The following is a 17,316-nucleotide window of genomic DNA, read 5'->3' on the forward strand; positions in this document are numbered from 1 at the left end:
CATAATTTGTTCCGCTAACAAGATCCCCAGGTTTTGCAAAAATGTCTGGAACACTTTCAGCCAGGGAAGGAATGAGAAACAGGCAGTTTACAACAAGGGAAGTCAGGCAACAGCAGACATACGAGAAGGTGAAAGAGCTAAGAAACGCTTGAAGGTTCAAGCCCTGACCACACTTAGCTCTAGCAAGTCTGGCCCTGTCCCTGTCTATGGATGGATTGCTCAGGAGATCTGTGATCTCTTTTTTTGTTTATGAATTATTTTAATGCATGTGCTGGAATGCTCCACATTCAACTGAAGCAACAGGACTGGAGGAGGAAACACTTATTCCCTTCCCCTGATCCAAATCGCCCCTACCCTCTGTTGGCTTTTTGCAGTATGGTAGCGCTGCAGAGAGCTTGCTGGGGAGACCATGCATTAAAAAGGGACTCAAAAATAACTTAAAGAAGGTTTTAATAAGAAAAACAAAAACTCCATTTACACTAAATACATCAACAAACCAGACCCAACCACCAACCCATCCCCCAGGGTAATGGGAGAGCTAGGTGCTGCTCCTTATATACTACACCCAGATGCTGACACACCTTAATCAAATACAACTCAGCAGCACCTGCTATGTTACACAGCTGTAAAGCTGGGTCTCGTTATCTTGCTCTGGCCCTTGCTCTGGCCCCTTAAAGACATACACATGGAGTGGAACAATGATGAACCTTTACATGTAAAGAAACCATTCAACACCCTCTGCAGGGGAGAAAAACACCTACTCGTTTTTTTCTTCTCTGAGACTCTGTCTGTGTCTCTTAAATGAAGTTTTATTGTGCCGGGTGTTGTTTCCCATCTCAACCCTCTATATTTTAGATCGCTGTTTAAACTCCTTCCTCTCACAGCGATCTTGTGGGCGCGCAGAAAACCCTCGGCTTTATTTATATTGACTTCTCCAGCTTTAGATAAATGCAGCCTGCTCTTTGTGATTGCAAGGCTTGATATACTAGCTTGCCTTTTGGAAACGCAGGCCAGACTGTAAACATCCTCGATCACTTTCCAGAGACAAGGCCTAGGAACACTGCAACGATCCACAGTTTAATCATATTAGAATCCCCCAGTGGGTGGAGAGCCTTTATTCTTCCTGCTTAAAAGCCAGTTGCTTTCTGTCGAGAAATCACCCACGCCCTGCACCACTGAGCTTAAATGATTAAAGAAGCAGAAATGCAAACATCCAAAGTTATTCCCTCAGGCATTTAGGAGCAGGAGAGGAAGAACGACAACCAGGCTGTCACCTGAGCCCCCAAAAGTAAGCAGGTGCAAATAACTATTAGGAGTGAATTTGTTTCAGAGGCCCCTTTCCAGTGTTATACCAGTCATACACTGGCCTGTGAGCGCTCCAGTTGGAGAACAGAGTTTACCAAGTGAAGACACTCGAACTCAGGATGCAAGGGAGAAACGTGCTAAGAGGAAGGCACACTTGGCAAATCCACACTGTGATCAGCTCCCACCCGGAAACCAATGTCCCCACTATGGAAGGACATGTGGATTGAAAACTGGCCTCCACAGTCACTTACGGATTCATTGTTAAAACCGTGTTTATGGAAGACAATCTTACTTGGCTACGAGTGATCGCCAAAGAAGAAGAAGAAGAAGGTAGTAGAGATATATACTGGATAATAGACCCAGATGTTGCAGTGCCCAGGTGCCCCTGAACTGAACACACACAATCTCTTTGTCGCAAAGGTCTACTCAGAAAAACACACTGTAGTATATACACTTGTAACTCAGTTAATCTGCAGCTGGATCAAAGATTTCCACCCATTCCCTGAAAATTCAGACAGACATTATACACACCAAGCTGCCCCAAGCTGCAAGGAATGCCAGAACCACTGATGGAAGTGGTAGCAAAACATGATGAGCAAAATGGTGTCATTATAGACAATGTAGACAGCAGTGCCTACCAGGACCCTGACATCATTTGCAAGATCATTTGTCCCACCAGGTCCAAAAGTTTAATTACTTAAAATAATTTTACATGAACTGGTAAAGACTGTCTTTGTGGTTTACCAAGTCCAAGAACTAGTTGTCTTCATGTTAGTTTCCATATATTATAATCACTAGAGGAAAACCAGTTTGTGCTCCCATCTCACCCTAGTCACCTTGTCTTTTAACAGTAAGTTCACCCCGTGCAAACGTTTTTTGAGTTCTCCACTTTTCCCTGAAAAATGACTCCAGAAATGCTTTTTTAAAGTCTGTGCTGAGGTATTTGGCTTAGGAACAAAATTCCCCCTGCTGCATTCTTCATCCCCACCCAGACTGTGTTTTTCAGCAAGATTACCTGTGTGCCTTGAGGATCCGGTGAGCGATGGCATCACCAATCCGGTTTGATACAACTTTGTCGTCCGCACAGCTAATGAAAAACTGGTTCTATGGTGTGGGAAAGCAAAACAGAAAGAAGCGGGAAATGACTGCGCTGTTCATAAATCTGATAACGGCTGTAAGAAGTACCTGCCAAGGCAGTAGTTTTCAAACGTGGAACCTTGAGGCTCCTTGGAAACTTATCATAGCTACGCTGGTGATGAGATCAGTAATAGCAGACAAGTTCTTCTGAAAGAGTGCTTGCCCAGTTACCAGTCTTCCTGTGCAACCTTAGGAGAGCACCAGAGACACTCTAGGTCCATCAGTCTGATGCCTCCAGAGTCATAAGGACTATGACTCTTATCAGCCTCAGCAAGCATGTCTGTGGTGGCAGATGTGAGTTGTCAGCCTAAACCAGCTGGCAAGGGGGTGTTATCAGTGCCTTCCATTTGTCTGAGGCAATCGCAAAGTCTAACCCAATGGCAAAGCCTAGGACCCTTGTACCTACGGGACAGCCTCTCCTTGTTTGCCCCACGGAGGACCTTAAGGTCCATAAATAGCAACACCCTAGAGGTCCTGGGCCCTAAGGAAGTTAGATTAGCCTCAACCAGAGCCAGGGCCTTTTCAACACTGGCTCCACCCTGGTGGAACGCTCTGTCTCATGAGACCAGGGCCCTGCAGGATCTGATTTCTTTCCGCAGGGCCTGTAAGACAGAGTTGTTCCGCCTGGCCTTTGGCTTAGAATCAATTTGATTCCCTCCCCCACTTTCTTTTTTCCTTTCTCCTCTTGTGAAGAGGCTGCATCTTAATGTTTTAATGTTGTATTTTAATCTTGTTTTTTAAGTTGTATTTCAATCAACTTATTTTTATTATTGGTTGTTAGCCGCCCTGAGCCCGGTCTTGGCTGGGGAGGGTGGGGTATAAATGAAATCTATTATTATTATTATTATTATTATTATTATTATTATTATTATTATTATTATTATTATTATTAACAGGTCTAGCCAGCACACCGTGAAACCAAAGAACGCAGCCTGGGATGGATCCCACAATCCTTGGCAACACACAGGGCGTTTCTCAGCAGACCAAAACACTGGTGATAAGGGGCTCCCTAGGAGAAGGATGTTTCTAAGCCAGGCTGCAACCCAAAGGAGGTGAAACCTATACAAATTCTACTCAAATTCATTGTAATCGGTGGAGGCTGGTCCATTGGGTCAAACTGGGTATGTTTAGCCTGGGAAAATGGAGACTGGGAGGAGATATGATAGCCATCTTCAAATAAGCAGAGAGGTTGGGTGGCCAACTGGCATGGATGCTTTAGCTGAGATTCCTGCACTGAAGGGCTTTAACCTAGATGACCCTCAGGGTCCCACCCAACCCTACAATTCTATGACTCTACAAAATGGTGTACTGCCCCACCAATCTCAGTCTGCCTGGACATTGTCCACCTTCTCACTTACAACCAGTCCAAGGGTGGCCCTGGCTGACTGCTTCCTCCCTCTTAGTCTCAATGTTGCCTCTGTAGAACTCACTAGGGAGGAGGATGGGGACAAAACGAGAACTAGTTGGCTCTGTCTGCCCTTGGATCTGGTGCCACCTACTGCTGGGCTACCTGAGACTTCTGCCCTACCAGTCCCAGTGGCCACCAGTTACCACTAGGGGTGTGGGGCAGGGTGGGATGGGAAGTATGGGTCAATGGGGGCAAAAGTTGGGAACAAAACTGGAATCAGTTGGCTCTTCCTCTCATTGTCTCTGGGTTAACTCAAGATAGGAGGATGAGACATTTAATCTCAAGGTCGTTGGTTCGAGCCACACATTCGGCAAAAGATTCCTACATTACAGGGGATTGGGCCAAATGACCCTTGCGTTCCCTCCAACTCTACAGTTCTATGAATCCACCTCCTGCTGTTCTGCCCCAGCAGTTTCAATGGGTGCCAGCTACACTTTAATATATCTTTACTTTGTCTGGATTTCACCCAGACGACCAATCTGTTTGGTGTTTCACATCTACAGTCATATCTCAGGATGAATACACTTCGGGTTAAGCATTTTCGGGTTGCGCTCTGCAGCGACCCAGAAGTAACAGAGCGCGTTACTTCCGGGTTCCGCCACGTGCACATGCGCAGACCGTCAAAATGACATCACGCGCATGCGCAGAAGCGCTGAAACGTGACCTGCACACACGCAGAAGAGCGGACATGAGTTACGTTCACTTTGGGATGCGAACGGGGCTCCGGAACGGATCCCGTTCGCATCCCGAGGTACTACTGTACATGTAAATACACACTTTACTAAAAGGTAAAGATGTTCACGACTGGAGATTTTTCAACAACAGCTTCAAAAAGATAAACAGAAACAACGTGGATAATAATAATACTTTTAGAATGTGGTGCTGATTTCCTGCTGTGTTCTTTATACCTACAGATGGCGACTACTTGCCTCTATATAGACATAGTGTTTGCTGTTTTCTATCACGCTAACATAAGCAGAATGAATGGATTCCTCATGGTACTTGATCCCAGCCGACCAGTCCGTAGCAGAGCGGAGCACCTAAAAAGGGAAAGATCAGGTGTTCTTTAGAATTATATTTATTAGGTGCTTTTTATATGAAGTGCCTTGATGCGATTCACACAATGAAAATAATGTTAACATTAAAAACCAGCAATAAAACAAGGCCTAAAATGCTTATATCTATCTATCTATCTATCTATCTATCTATCTATCTATCTATCTATCATCTATCTATCTATCTATCTATCTATCTATCATCTCTATCTATCTATCATCTATCATCTATCATCATCTATCTATCTATCTATCTATCTATCTATCTATCTATCTATCTATCTATCTATCTAACATCTATCTATCTATCATCCATCTATTCCTTGTTTTTTAATCATCCATGTACCAGTCAAGTTTTTATCTCCTTGCAATCACCTATCCTCATTGCAAAAACCGAGAAACATTGAATCGTCCTGTTTTGCTAATTCAGACCTGTGCCTTAAGGAAAACATTTGTGATATATATATATATATATATATATATATATATATATATATATATATTTGCTTTCGTATATATATATATACACATAGTGCTTGCTTCTAAAAAAGAAAAGAAAAAGCCATTCATATGACTAATAATATATTTAAATGTACAAAAGAATCTCTAACACTTCTGTCCTCTTAGGCAGGTCAATATTCCTTCCACTATGCAATTAGGGAACGAAAGCTGAGAGCCAGTGCTTTTGGGGAGGCATATAAGAAGCTGCCAAATGTTGAGTCAGACTATTGGTTCGTATATAGCTCAGTATTGCCCACACTAGCTAGGGATCAAGTTCCTTGAAGGACTGTGCCTCCCATATACACCTTCCCACATCTTAACGTTGCATGAGGTCCTTTGCTGCCTGCCCCTGCCAAATGAGGTTTGTGAGGTACCTATGTGGGGCAGGGTATTTTTTGTGTTGGCACCTTGATTGTGGAACATCCTCCCTAGAGAATCTGGCCTGACACCTAAGTTGGGGTCTTTTCAGCACCAGGTGGAGATTTTTTTCCTTTCCCCAGGCGTTCCAGTCTTAAAGTTTCAATGTTATTGGGGCTTTTAAGATCTTTTATACTCTTGATGTTCCATCTAGCTAGTTTTAAATCTAGTTTTAAACTAGCTGTAGGGAACATCAACAGTACATAGAAGATCTTAAAAGCCCTAATAACATCGAAACTTTAAGACTGAAACACCAGGCAATCATCTGGGGCAGGACAGCAAACCAAACCAGAATTAAGTCAGGGCAGTTTACCTTCCCACCACAGTGGTACCTATTTATCTACTTGCACTGGCGTGCTTTCAAACTGCTATGTTGGCAGGAGCTGGGACAGAGCAACAGGAGCTCATTCGTTCCTCATTTGCACCCTGGAGAGGCTTACCTGCTCCAGGGGTTATGGTCCTTTCAGCAGCTGTATCCTGCTGGTTGCCATTTTATTTATTGTTTACTAATTGATTATATGTAAACCATGCCATTCAGCCAATACTGGCTCCCAAAGCAGGCAACGATTTGGATCTAAACACAGGTGCACTATAATTAGGGATAAGTTCAGAGTGTGCATTTGGGGATCGTCTGTCCTGGCCCCTGACAGATCCCAGCTCTCTATCCCCAAGATGGAGATGGAACAGAAGGAGCTGCAGATGAAGTCAGAGGCTGACTGATGATGATCTGTAGAGTCTCCTGGCCCCTGGCAACCGATGCCTGCCCATTTCTGCAGCTGGTACGTGTTAGCATTTTTATCAATCCGAGCTGCTCCAGCTGTACCAGTGAATGGTACTATGATTTGTATACATCATGTGAGTGTCTGAGAGACTGTGAGAAAGGAAGTCTGTATTATCTCTTCCTGCTAAGAACTAGTGGAAGTTAGTTTCACTTCTGCCTGTGTCGCAGTTCTGTGCTGGTGTTCAGAAAGAACAGACGTATATAAGACTGTAAATAAAGTAGTTTTAGAACTATGATTGAGTCCTTTTTCTGCTATGATATGCCAGAAGACTAGTGTGCTCTTTTCAGGACAGAGGGGACGCCTATCACCGGTCTCTCTGGACTGAGGGAGATTTACAGCCAGGGAGGACCACCAGAGAGATGCTCCGAAGACCTGGGAAGTTGGCAGCCATTCCCGGGGGTGTTTTCCCAACAATTCTGAGGAAAGAGAACCTGACAAGTTCATCTCATCCCCATTGCAGCAACTGACACTGGCTTCTAATACTGAGCAGAGAGCTCAGTGGCAGACTGAGTCCACACAGTTCTTCAGAAGATCATTTGTGCAAAAATTCTATACACTCTGGGCCAAGGAGTGCCCTGTGTCATTAACGAAATTCAAGAGATGTAACAGAGAACTCGAGTACAGCTTATCCCAAATATCCAACATCATCCATTAAACCCCATAAATCGCAATAGAGACTAAAGAACCTTATGGTTACAAAATACAGCTATAATAATACTTTCAGACTCTCTGTCCTGCCCCAAGGACTAGTAATTTAGGCTGGAGTCCTAAACATGTTGACTACAGAATGGGACTCACTTCTGAGTCATCATCCTTAGGATCGCTCTGTTATTAGTTGAGGTTCTCTATAGCTATAGGGACGCGGGTGGCGCTGTGGGTTAAACCACAAAGCCTAGGACTTGCCAATCAGAAGGTCGGCGGTTCGAATCCCCGCAGCGGGGTGAGTTCCCGTTGCTCAGTCCCTGCTCCTGCCAACCTAGCAGCTCAAAAGCACGTCAAAGTGCAAATAGATAAATATTCCGGCAGGAAGGTAAACGGCGTTTCCGTGCGCTGCTCTGGTTCGCCAGAAGCGGCTTAGTCATGCTGGCCACATGACCCGGAAGCTGTACGCTGGCTCCCTCAGCCAATAAAGCGAGATGAGCGCCACAACCCCAGAGTCGGTCATGACTGGACCTAATGGTCAGGGGTCCCTTTACCTTTACCTATGGCTATGCTTTTAATCAAGAACTGTGAGTGCTAAAAAGGAGGACTGGAGAGGAAACATCTCTTTTACGGCGTCTCCTGAGATGTCAAAGATCTAGTGCAGTCTATTAAAAAGAAGTGGCAGTTTCAGTTTAAGGGGTGTTTTACGAGGCTTCTCATGAGAAGTCTAAAAACTCACCTTACGCCTGTGTGTGCGCGTAAGTTGTAAATTGCCTACAACAAATGGCAGCCTTACCTGCACGCTGGCACACACGGCATCGGGGACTTGGTACTTCAACTCGTCAGCCGTCTGCTGAGATTTCGGCAACAGAAAAGGGTAGGAAAGGGATCTGTATTTGGGCTTCATGATCTTGGAAAGAACAACCACAAAAGAAGCATAAAATACACTGTCAGACTTCCATATGTTCAGTTTTAACATCAAGTTACAATCCTATGCATATTCCCCCATATGCCACCCACCTGACAGGGTTGCCCCAGCCCGCTCTGGACAGCTCCCAACAAAATACTAAAAGCACAATAAAACATCAACCATTAAAAACTTCGTAGAATTTGTGAATGCTTCCTTATGCAGGCCCATATCCCTGTGAGCAACCCCACCCCACCTGAAAATCAGAGAGAAAGTTTTTTGCCCAGCTTCCCTGCCTACTGAAGTGGTGCAGTCTATTCTCACACCTTAAAGGTAAAGGACCCCTGACAGTTAAGTCCAGTCGTGAACGACTCTGGGATTGTAGGACTCATCTCGCTTTAGTGGCTGAGGGAGGAGACGTTTGTCCACGGACAGTTTTTCCGGGTCATGTGGCCAGCATGATTAAGCCACTTCTGGCGAACCAGAGCAGCGCACGGAAACACTGTTTACCTTCCCGCCGGCGGGGTACCTATTTATCTCCTTGCACTTTGACGTGCTTTCAGACTGCTGGGTTGGCAGGAGCAGGGACCGAACAATGGGAGTTCACCCCGTTGCGGGGATTTGAACCACCGACCTTCTGATCGGCAAGCCCAAGGCTCAGTGGTTTACACCACCCACGTCCCATTCCCACACCTTAGAACTCTCCTGTTTCGTCCCCTCCTCATTCTTCTGCCTTTGTAGGTCAAGCCTCAGAATGGGGCTCTGCATAGAACTCAGCGTATAAACTAAGAAACTACAAGGAGGTAGTTATGCAGGCTCAGGTCTTCCATCAACGCAAACTCACCTTTGTGAAGTTCCAGCGCTGAATGAAATGCCGAGCCACATCCCGGGCAGCTTTCCCGTGTACCACCGAGGCAATGTCATGCCATGGCATCCTGGGCATGGTATAGCGATCAATGAAGTCTATGTAGGCAGAAAAGGAAGCGTACATGATCTACCTGAGAAGCATCACCTGGAATTTTGGTCCAATTTGCACTATGCATTTAAAGCAGTACAGTGGTACCTCAGGTTAAGTGCTTAATTCGTTCCGGAGGTCCATTCTTAACCTGAAACTGTTCTTAACCTGAAGCACCACTTTAGCTAATGGGGCCTCCCGCTGCTGCCGCGCCGCCAGAGCGCGATTTCTGTTCTCATCCTGAAGCAAAGTTCTTAACCCGAGGTACTATTTCTGGGTTAGCGGAGTCTGTAACCTGAAGCATATGTAACCTGAAGCATATGTAAGCCGAGGTACCACTGTATCATACCACTTTAAACGGGCATAGCCTACCCCAAGGAATTCTGGGAACTGTAGTTAGCTATGGGTACTGAGTGTTGTAATGAGGCCACAATTCCCTTCATGAAGATACCCTCTCCAGAGATTCCTGGGAACAGGGACTGATAGTTAAACCACTCTGAGGTAGAATCTACACACATATAAAAAAAAGTTGTGAAAATGCATTTTTTAAAAAAAATATAAGTTTTGAAAAAATATATTGAATTTGCCATAGCTCACCTTCGCCATCTAGTGCCATGTTTGTATAATGCACTTTACAACACACTTTAAATGTTTTATTTGCAGCTGAGTCCTGAGACTTGTAGCTCTGTGAGGAGGATAGGGGTCTCCTAACAACTCTCAATGTCCTTAACAAACTACAGCTCCCAGAATTCTTTGGGGGATCCCATGTCCACTTTAAGTGGTATAATAGTGCTTTAAAAGGGGCCCTAGATATGCTTCCCATAGGTATTTGCTTGGGTAATGTGGCAAAGAAGGTGCTGGTATTATTACACTACAGACTCACAGGCTCATAATTGAGATGTTCTATAAAATCAAGTGCTGGTTAAGATGCAGCAGGAAACGAATTAGTCAAAGCACTTCCCTCCTCCTTTTTCAAGCCATTAAAGAGATTGCAAGATTCTACTTCCAGTTTAAAACTAACCATACTTTCCTATGACGCTCAATCTTGGCGAACTGGTTTGCTTATGCTCTGGTTGATTAACAAAGATGACCTAAAGCCCTGTAGGCCTGACCCTGCAATGCAGCAGGTTAAGTGCACCAGGTTGTGCTACAAGCAGGAGAATAGGTGAAGGCAGGAACTAGTGTCCGAATGATGCAGCAAGACTTTTTGAAGCACTGAGCCTAGCAATGGGGTAGGACTCTATTTAAGCAAAATGTCTGGGGCCAGCACTAAAACCATGACCTGGTCTGATTTGTTCTCACTAACTAGAATTCAAACAAACCACAGTTCCGTATATTTGAATGCCATCGGGAACCGTGGTTTGTTTAAAACCACAGGCAAAAACTTTCAATATCCGCTGGTGCACAAAAGAGGAGGTGGGGAAGGGCATGACCCTAAGGCTTGTCATGACACATTCATGTAGCAGGAAATCATGGCTTACAGAATCATAGCATGTAGAGATGGAAGGGACCCCAAGGGCCATCTAGAATCATAGAATCATAGAGTTGGAAGAGACCACAAGGGCCATCGAGTCCAACCCCCTGCCAAGCAGGAAACACCATCAGAGCACTCCTGACATATGGTTGTCAAGCCTCTGCTTAAAGACCTCCAAAAAAAGAGACTCCACCACACTCCTTGGCAACAAATTCCACTGTCGAACAGCTCTTACTGTCAGGAAGTTCTTCCTAATGTTTAGGTGGAATCTTCTTTCTTGTAGTTTGGATCCATTGCTCCGTGTCCATTTCTCTGGAGCAGCAGAAAACAACCTTTCTCCCTCCTCTATGTGACATCCTTTTATATATTTGAACATGGCTATCATATCACCCCTTAACCTCCTCTTCTCCAGGCTAAACATGCCCAGCTCCCTTAGCCGTTCCTCATAAGGCATCGTTTCCAGGCCTTCGACCATTTTGGTTGCCCTCCTCTGGACACGTTCCAGTTTGTCAGTGTCCTTCTTGAACTGTGGTGCCCAGAACTGGACACAGTACTCCAGGTGAGGTCTGACCAGCGCAGAATACAGTGGCACTATTACTTCCCTTGATCTAGATGCTGTACTCCCATTGATGCAGCCCAGAATTGCATTGGCTTTTTTAGCTGCCGCGTCACACTGTTGGCTCATGTCAAGTTTGTGGTCAACCAAGACTCCTAGATCCTTTTCACATGTACTGCTCTCTAGTCCAACCCTCTGCAATCTCAACTAGATCCTTCATGACAGATGGCCATGCAACCTCTGCTTAAAAATCTCCAAGGAAGGAAGGATGCATGTTACATCTCAAATGTCCAATTGTGGGGAGCTGGGGGAAGGTTGGAAAAAGTTGTGATAAATGCTAGGATCCTGGAAAAACTGGTTAAGGCATCTTAACCCACATTCAGCTCTCTTAAAAACTATGTGGACAACCTTCAAAGATCTGTGCTCAATAGTGTAGGAGTTGCTGCCCCAATAACTACTCTATTCCGAACTTAAAAATGGAAAGCGTAATGCTGGTGGTCAACAAAAGAGGTTGAAAGACTCTCTCAAGGCAAATCTTTTTAAAAAAATGTAGTATAAACACCAACAATTGGGAAACACTGGCCTGCGAGCGCTCCAATTGGAGAACAGCCTTTACCAAAGGTGCTGTGGACTTTAAAGATGCTTGAACTCAGGATGAAAGGGAGAAATGTGCTAAGAGAAAGGCACGCTTGGCAAACCCTCACTATGATCAACCCGGAAACCTATGTCCCCACTGTGGCAGGATGTGTGGATCCAGAATTGGCCTCTACAGTCACTTACGGACTCACTGTGAAGACCATGTTCATGGAAGACAACCTTACTTAGCTACAAGGGATAATCAAAGAAAGAAGCAGCAGCAGCAGCCCCAATGTGCTGTGTGAACTGAACCGAACACACCAAGGAACACCAGTTTGGGGAGTTTCCCCTGACCAAAGACAAAATGGGTGCAGAAATGATACTGGTTCCCAATTGCAATAGTGCTTACCAGCAAAGGGTTTATCAAGCTGAATCCAATCTTTAAAGACAAAGTTGCAATAATCCTTCCCATGCCAGAACCTGGTTTCACCCAGAAGCTCTCCAACGCCAGTTTTCATGCTCCGGATAGAGCCTTTATCTGCCCCAAACAGGAAAACACACAGATTTATTGGAGAACTCAACAAACCGCACATCAACTTTACCCCACTGGCAACACCCAGCATGGATGCCAAAGCTAGTCCCTCGTTCAAATTGCACAGCAGCCAGGAACTCACCCTTCTATTCTCCTTTGCTTTCTTTCCTAATTATTTCCTTTTACACCTAGAAAGTCTTTTGCCATTTCTAATTTTGGCACTGTCCACAGCAATTTCAATCCTTTTATAAACAAACAAGCCCTGAAGAAAGCAAATAGGTTCAAAGCCTCAATTGCTCTATCTGTGTTATGGCTATAATAGCGCTTACACACGACTGCGGAAAGGATTGCCAATATAACGTATGTCAGCACTTCACATACCCTTGAGATCCAGCACAGGGGAGTGGTTAGGAGTGAGGAGATCCTGGTTTTAAGCCCCATAAAGCTCACTGTCTCTCAGCCTAATCTACTTCAGGGACAGAAGACATAAATGTAATATAAACGCCAAGCATTTTTGTTCTTGGAACAGCTAACTTTTTCCCCTAGATGGTATCCTGCTTTGAGATCCAGGCGGCGATAAACACCACAGCCTTTCTTGACTGAACATTCACGTGACGTCAAAATCTTAAGTCCTTCTTGCCTTATACCCACTGCCCATCAAAACAGTGAAGACCCACTCACTGGAATCGCTGTCTATACTGCTCACGCTGTCTGCGTGGTGTAGGCCGTGCCGGTGGAGCTGCTTGTAGATGCTGAACCTGGCAAATCTCTTGGGTTTCCCTATTCCTTTCATCCTCAAAGGGTCCAGAGATTCGTCGTTGTTCTCCTGCAACTGCAGCTTCGTTGGGGGCTCTGGTTGAGGGACGGTGGCTGGCTGTTCATCAGTGGGTTCAGCTGAAGGCTTGAGAAGAAGAAGAAGAAGAGTTTGGATTTGATATCCCGCTTTATCACTACCCGAAGGAGTCTCAAAGCGGCTAACATTCTCCTTTCCCTTCCTCCCCCACAACAAACACTCTGTGAGGTGAGTGGGGCTGAGAGACTTCAGAGAAGTGTGACTGGCCCAAGGTCACCCAGCAGCTGCATGTGGAGGAGCAGGGAAGCGAACCCGGTTCCCCAGATTATGAGTCCACCGCTCTTAACCACTACACCACACTAGCTCTCAGTGGCAGGAAAGAAGACAGGTTAAGGGCTCGTCTAAACAGTTGTGGTGGTGGTGGTGGGGAGAACATGGTACAGTCTTCAAAGGCTGTTTTGAAGGCAGATGGGCCAATAAAATGGCTGAACACTCACTCCTGCAGAAAGCTAGAAGGGTTCATATACTTGCACGCGAGAGGCTATTGGAAAGATTGATGGGCTGGTTGCATGCATCCATGAACGGCTCTATCAACATTCTCCAAGCAATTGCAAAGCCAAATTCTCTCCCATGAAGTCAATCATAGACCCATAGAATTGTAGAGTTGGTTGGGACCCCAAGGGTCACTAGTCAAACCCCCTGCAAGGCAGGAATCTCAACTGCAAAGGGAAGAAGGAGATGCTCCTAGCCCCCCCCCCAATTGTGGGTCAGCCTAAATGAGGGCCGGGACCAGGGCTACAAATGTACATACAGCAAACAAAAATTGTATATTTTTCATAGGTAAAGGTAAAGGTACCCCTGATCGTTAGGTCCAGTCGCGGAAGACTCTGGGGTTGCGGCGGTCATCTTGCTTTATTGGCTATGGGAGCCGGCGTACAGCTTCCGGGTCATGTGGCCAGCATGACTAAGCCGCTTCTGGCAAACCAGAGCAGCGCACGGAAACGCCGTTTACCTTCCTGCCGGAGCGGTACCTATTTATCTACTTGCACTTTGATGTGCTTTCGAACTGCTAGGTGGGTAGGAGCTGGGACTGAATAATGGGAGCTCACCCCGTCGCGGGGATTTGAACCGCCGTCCTTCTGATCGGCAAGCGCTAGACTCTGTGGTTTAGACCACAGCACCACCCGCGTATATTTTTCATAGCTGCATTCAAAATTGTGTTTATTAGGAGAAATTCGCACTAAAATGCTGAGGATTTTTTTAAAAAATCAAATTGCAGATTGCTGCAGAAATGTGAAGAGCTGAATTTAAGATTTTAAAAATGAGAAATGAAGAGAACCAAAACCGACAGATTATCTACCCCAAGTATGAACAGAGAAGCAATCTCAGATACAGCTCTGGAGATATATGCATCCCCCAGACCAACCGCTGAGGTTGTGGGATCTGAACTCACTGAGAGGTTGACCACAGATGCAGACTTGGTCGCTGTCATTCGTTTTGCGCTGCCGACGTCGGTCAGTCGGTGCTCATTGTCATCCCACCTGCCATAAGCCAAGTCAATGCCTCCAACAAAGGCTATGGACTGGTCAATGACCACCAGTTTCTCATGATGAGCCCACAAATAAACAGTTGAAGACACGTGATCTGGGTGCCTCATTACCTGGATGGAAAAGGGAGAGAGATAAAATACCCAACTTTAAGCTCAAGTTATGTTGCAAGGAAAGCTGCCAATGGTTTTCAAAGACAATTTCTAAATCCCTGAGAAGACTTTACATTTCACAGTTACAATTTACAAGCGGGAACAGCAGCATAATGTTACAGTGTGGGAGGTTCTGTCCGGTGTACCAGACAGTCACCTCTGTCCTCTCCAGCATATTCCATTCCCTAATTGAGAGGTAACTGCTTTGAAAATGTCACACCTATTATATATACAGTGGCGTAGCGTGGGGGGTGCAGGGGGGGTGGCCGCACCAGGCGCAACATCTGGGGGGGGTGCTCGCACTCGCAGATCTCTGCCCCCTGCTAAAATCCACAGGTTAGGGGGCGCAAATTTCTTGCCTTGCCCCGGGTGCTGGCAACCCATGCTACGCCACTGTATATATATTAAAAAACCATGGCATCCTCTCCAAAATGGCTGTTTCTTCCTAAGTTGATCCTGAAGTTACAAGCTCAGGATGGTATAGTACCATATTTTTTCGTGCATAACATGCCCCCATGTATAAGACGACCTCCCCTTTTTTCGGACCGCAACAAAATAGTCCAAATAGCCGTTAATCACTCTACAGCCTGCCCACCGCTGCAAATCGCATGCATCACCTGGCCACTGACCAGCTGCACACTCGCTGCCAAAAGCCCACTTGCCACCTCAACACAACCACAGCCAATTGCACGCATGCCTCGCCGCTACCGTAAATAGACGGCCCAATTGCCACAGCCAATCATCAGCAGGCCTTGCCGCAGCAACCAATCACATGTCCAATTGCTGCTGCCAATCTCCTGCTGCCATTAATCGCCCATTCCCCCTCTGCTATCTGTGTATAAGATGGCCTGAAATAATTTTGCCTATTATTTCTAAGGAAAAAAATATCGTCTTATACACGGAAAAATACGGTATTTCTTTTTTAATATGAATTTTATAAAAGGAATTAATAAGCATGCACATCATAAAGGGCATGAATACCTTGATGTTGGAGTGCAGGTGCATTAAGGTACGCTTGCTGTACTCACTGTTGATGCCAAGAGCAAGCTCCACCTCTTTATAGAGCATCACAAAGATTTTCACCCCTTGTTGCTGTCAAGAAACAAAACAGGAGTTACGACTCTATGCAGATCTGACCAGTCAGAAGCAAGATGGTTCGTGGTCATTTTATAACACTCTCTTTCGTTTGCAAGACCAATTTCCAGGTCTCCCATTGTGGAGGAAAACAGAAGTCTGTTGCCTGTGTACAGTAAAACAAGGTACAAAAATAATAATAATTGTATATCTTTTCCTTATTTTGCTTCTGCTAGTCATGAACGGCATTTCCCCAGATAAATCTGCCCATATACTTAAGCCATCATTCTCCAGACCCACCTTACGGTGATTAACTAGGAGCAGGGTCTTTTTGGTAGTGGCATGCTGCTGTGGAATTTGCTTCCCAGGGAAGTTTATGTGGACTCTTCTCTCATGAGCTGCTGTGGCAAGCTACTGAGCTGTCTCTAGCAGCTTCTCAGTGAAGTGTTCTGAAGCCCTGGACTAACTCTGCCCATCCAGGCAGGAGTATAAAAGGACTTTCTGTTCCGATTGAGCTTCACTTGAACAACAAGGTCTTCCTGAGCTCTGGAGTGTTCCTATAACCTTATTTGTTCTTTGGTCCTGACTTTTGGCTTGTTCTTTGGTCCTGTCTCCTGATACTGACTTACGGGTTGCTTCTTGATCCTTCCTCCTGGTTTTAGCCATGGACAAGCAAATATTCAGGTTGGCAGAGTGAAGACTGCAGCCACATCGTTGCCACCTCCAGAGAAACCACGAGCAGTAAATCAAGAAACTTGGTTGCAGCTCATGGTTCTCCTGGGAGATACAAACTACCGGCCTAGGTCTGGAGGTAATGGGGAGCCAAACCATGGCTTAGCCCAAGAGAAAGCAGGAACAGTGGAGGAACACCATGGCCACAATCTTTGCACCAGAAACCTGCACATTTGCTTGTTTGAGCTAAGCCATGGTTTGGCTTAGAGCTGCATGCAAACTGGATCTAATACTAATATTAATTTATTATTTATACCCTGCCCATCTGGCTGGGTTTCCCCAGCCACTCTGGGCAGCTTCCAACTGAATATTAAAAACAATACAGCATCAGACATTAAAAATTCCCTAAACAGGGCCACCTTCAGTTGTCTTTTAAAAGTAAAATAGTTGTTTATTGCCTTGACATCTGCTGGGAGGGTGTTCCACAGGGCGGGCATCACTACTGAGAAGGCCCTCTGCCTGGTTCCCTATAACCTCACTTCTTGCAGCAAGGGAACCACCAGAAGGCCCTCAGCGCTGGACCCCAGTGTCCGGGCTGGATGATGGAGGTGGAGACGCTCCTTCAGGTATACAGGACCAAGGCTGTTTAGGGCTTTAAAAGTCAGCACCAACACTTTGAATTGTGCTCGGAAATGTACTGGGAACCAATGAAGATATTTCAGGACTGGTGTTATATGGTCTTGGCGGCCACTCCCTGTCACCAGTCTAGCTGCCGCATTCTGGATTAATTGCAGTTTCCGAGTCACCTTCAAAGGTAGCCCCACGTAGAGT

At 45.6% G+C, this 17,316-nt stretch overlaps 1 protein-coding gene across 2 annotated transcripts in view; it reads right to left on the bottom strand.

Moving 5' to 3' along the window:
• Positions 1 to 17,316, bottom strand: part of PLD1 (phospholipase D1) — a 130,186-nt gene that overhangs the window by 18,389 nt on the left and 94,481 nt on the right. For both annotated transcript variants that reach the window (XM_083503968.1, XM_083503967.1), the window contains exons 13-20: positions 15,721 to 15,831; positions 14,494 to 14,700; positions 12,929 to 13,148; positions 12,125 to 12,253; positions 8,999 to 9,117; positions 8,044 to 8,157; positions 4,780 to 4,890; positions 2,321 to 2,409 (exon numbers count right to left, since the gene is read on the bottom strand). In XM_083503968.1, the coding sequence (XP_083360094.1) occupies positions 2,321 to 2,409; positions 4,780 to 4,890; positions 8,044 to 8,157; positions 8,999 to 9,117; positions 12,125 to 12,253; positions 12,929 to 13,148; positions 14,494 to 14,700; positions 15,721 to 15,831 (1,100 nt within the window). The remainder of the gene's footprint in view (positions 1 to 2,320; positions 2,410 to 4,779; positions 4,891 to 8,043; positions 8,158 to 8,998; positions 9,118 to 12,124; positions 12,254 to 12,928; positions 13,149 to 14,493; positions 14,701 to 15,720; positions 15,832 to 17,316) is intronic.

The sequence above is a fragment of the Podarcis liolepis genome (genome assembly GCF_965112155.1).
Source record: "Podarcis liolepis genome assembly, chromosome: 5".
Taxonomy (NCBI): domain Eukaryota; kingdom Metazoa; phylum Chordata; class Lepidosauria; order Squamata; family Lacertidae; genus Podarcis; species Podarcis liolepis.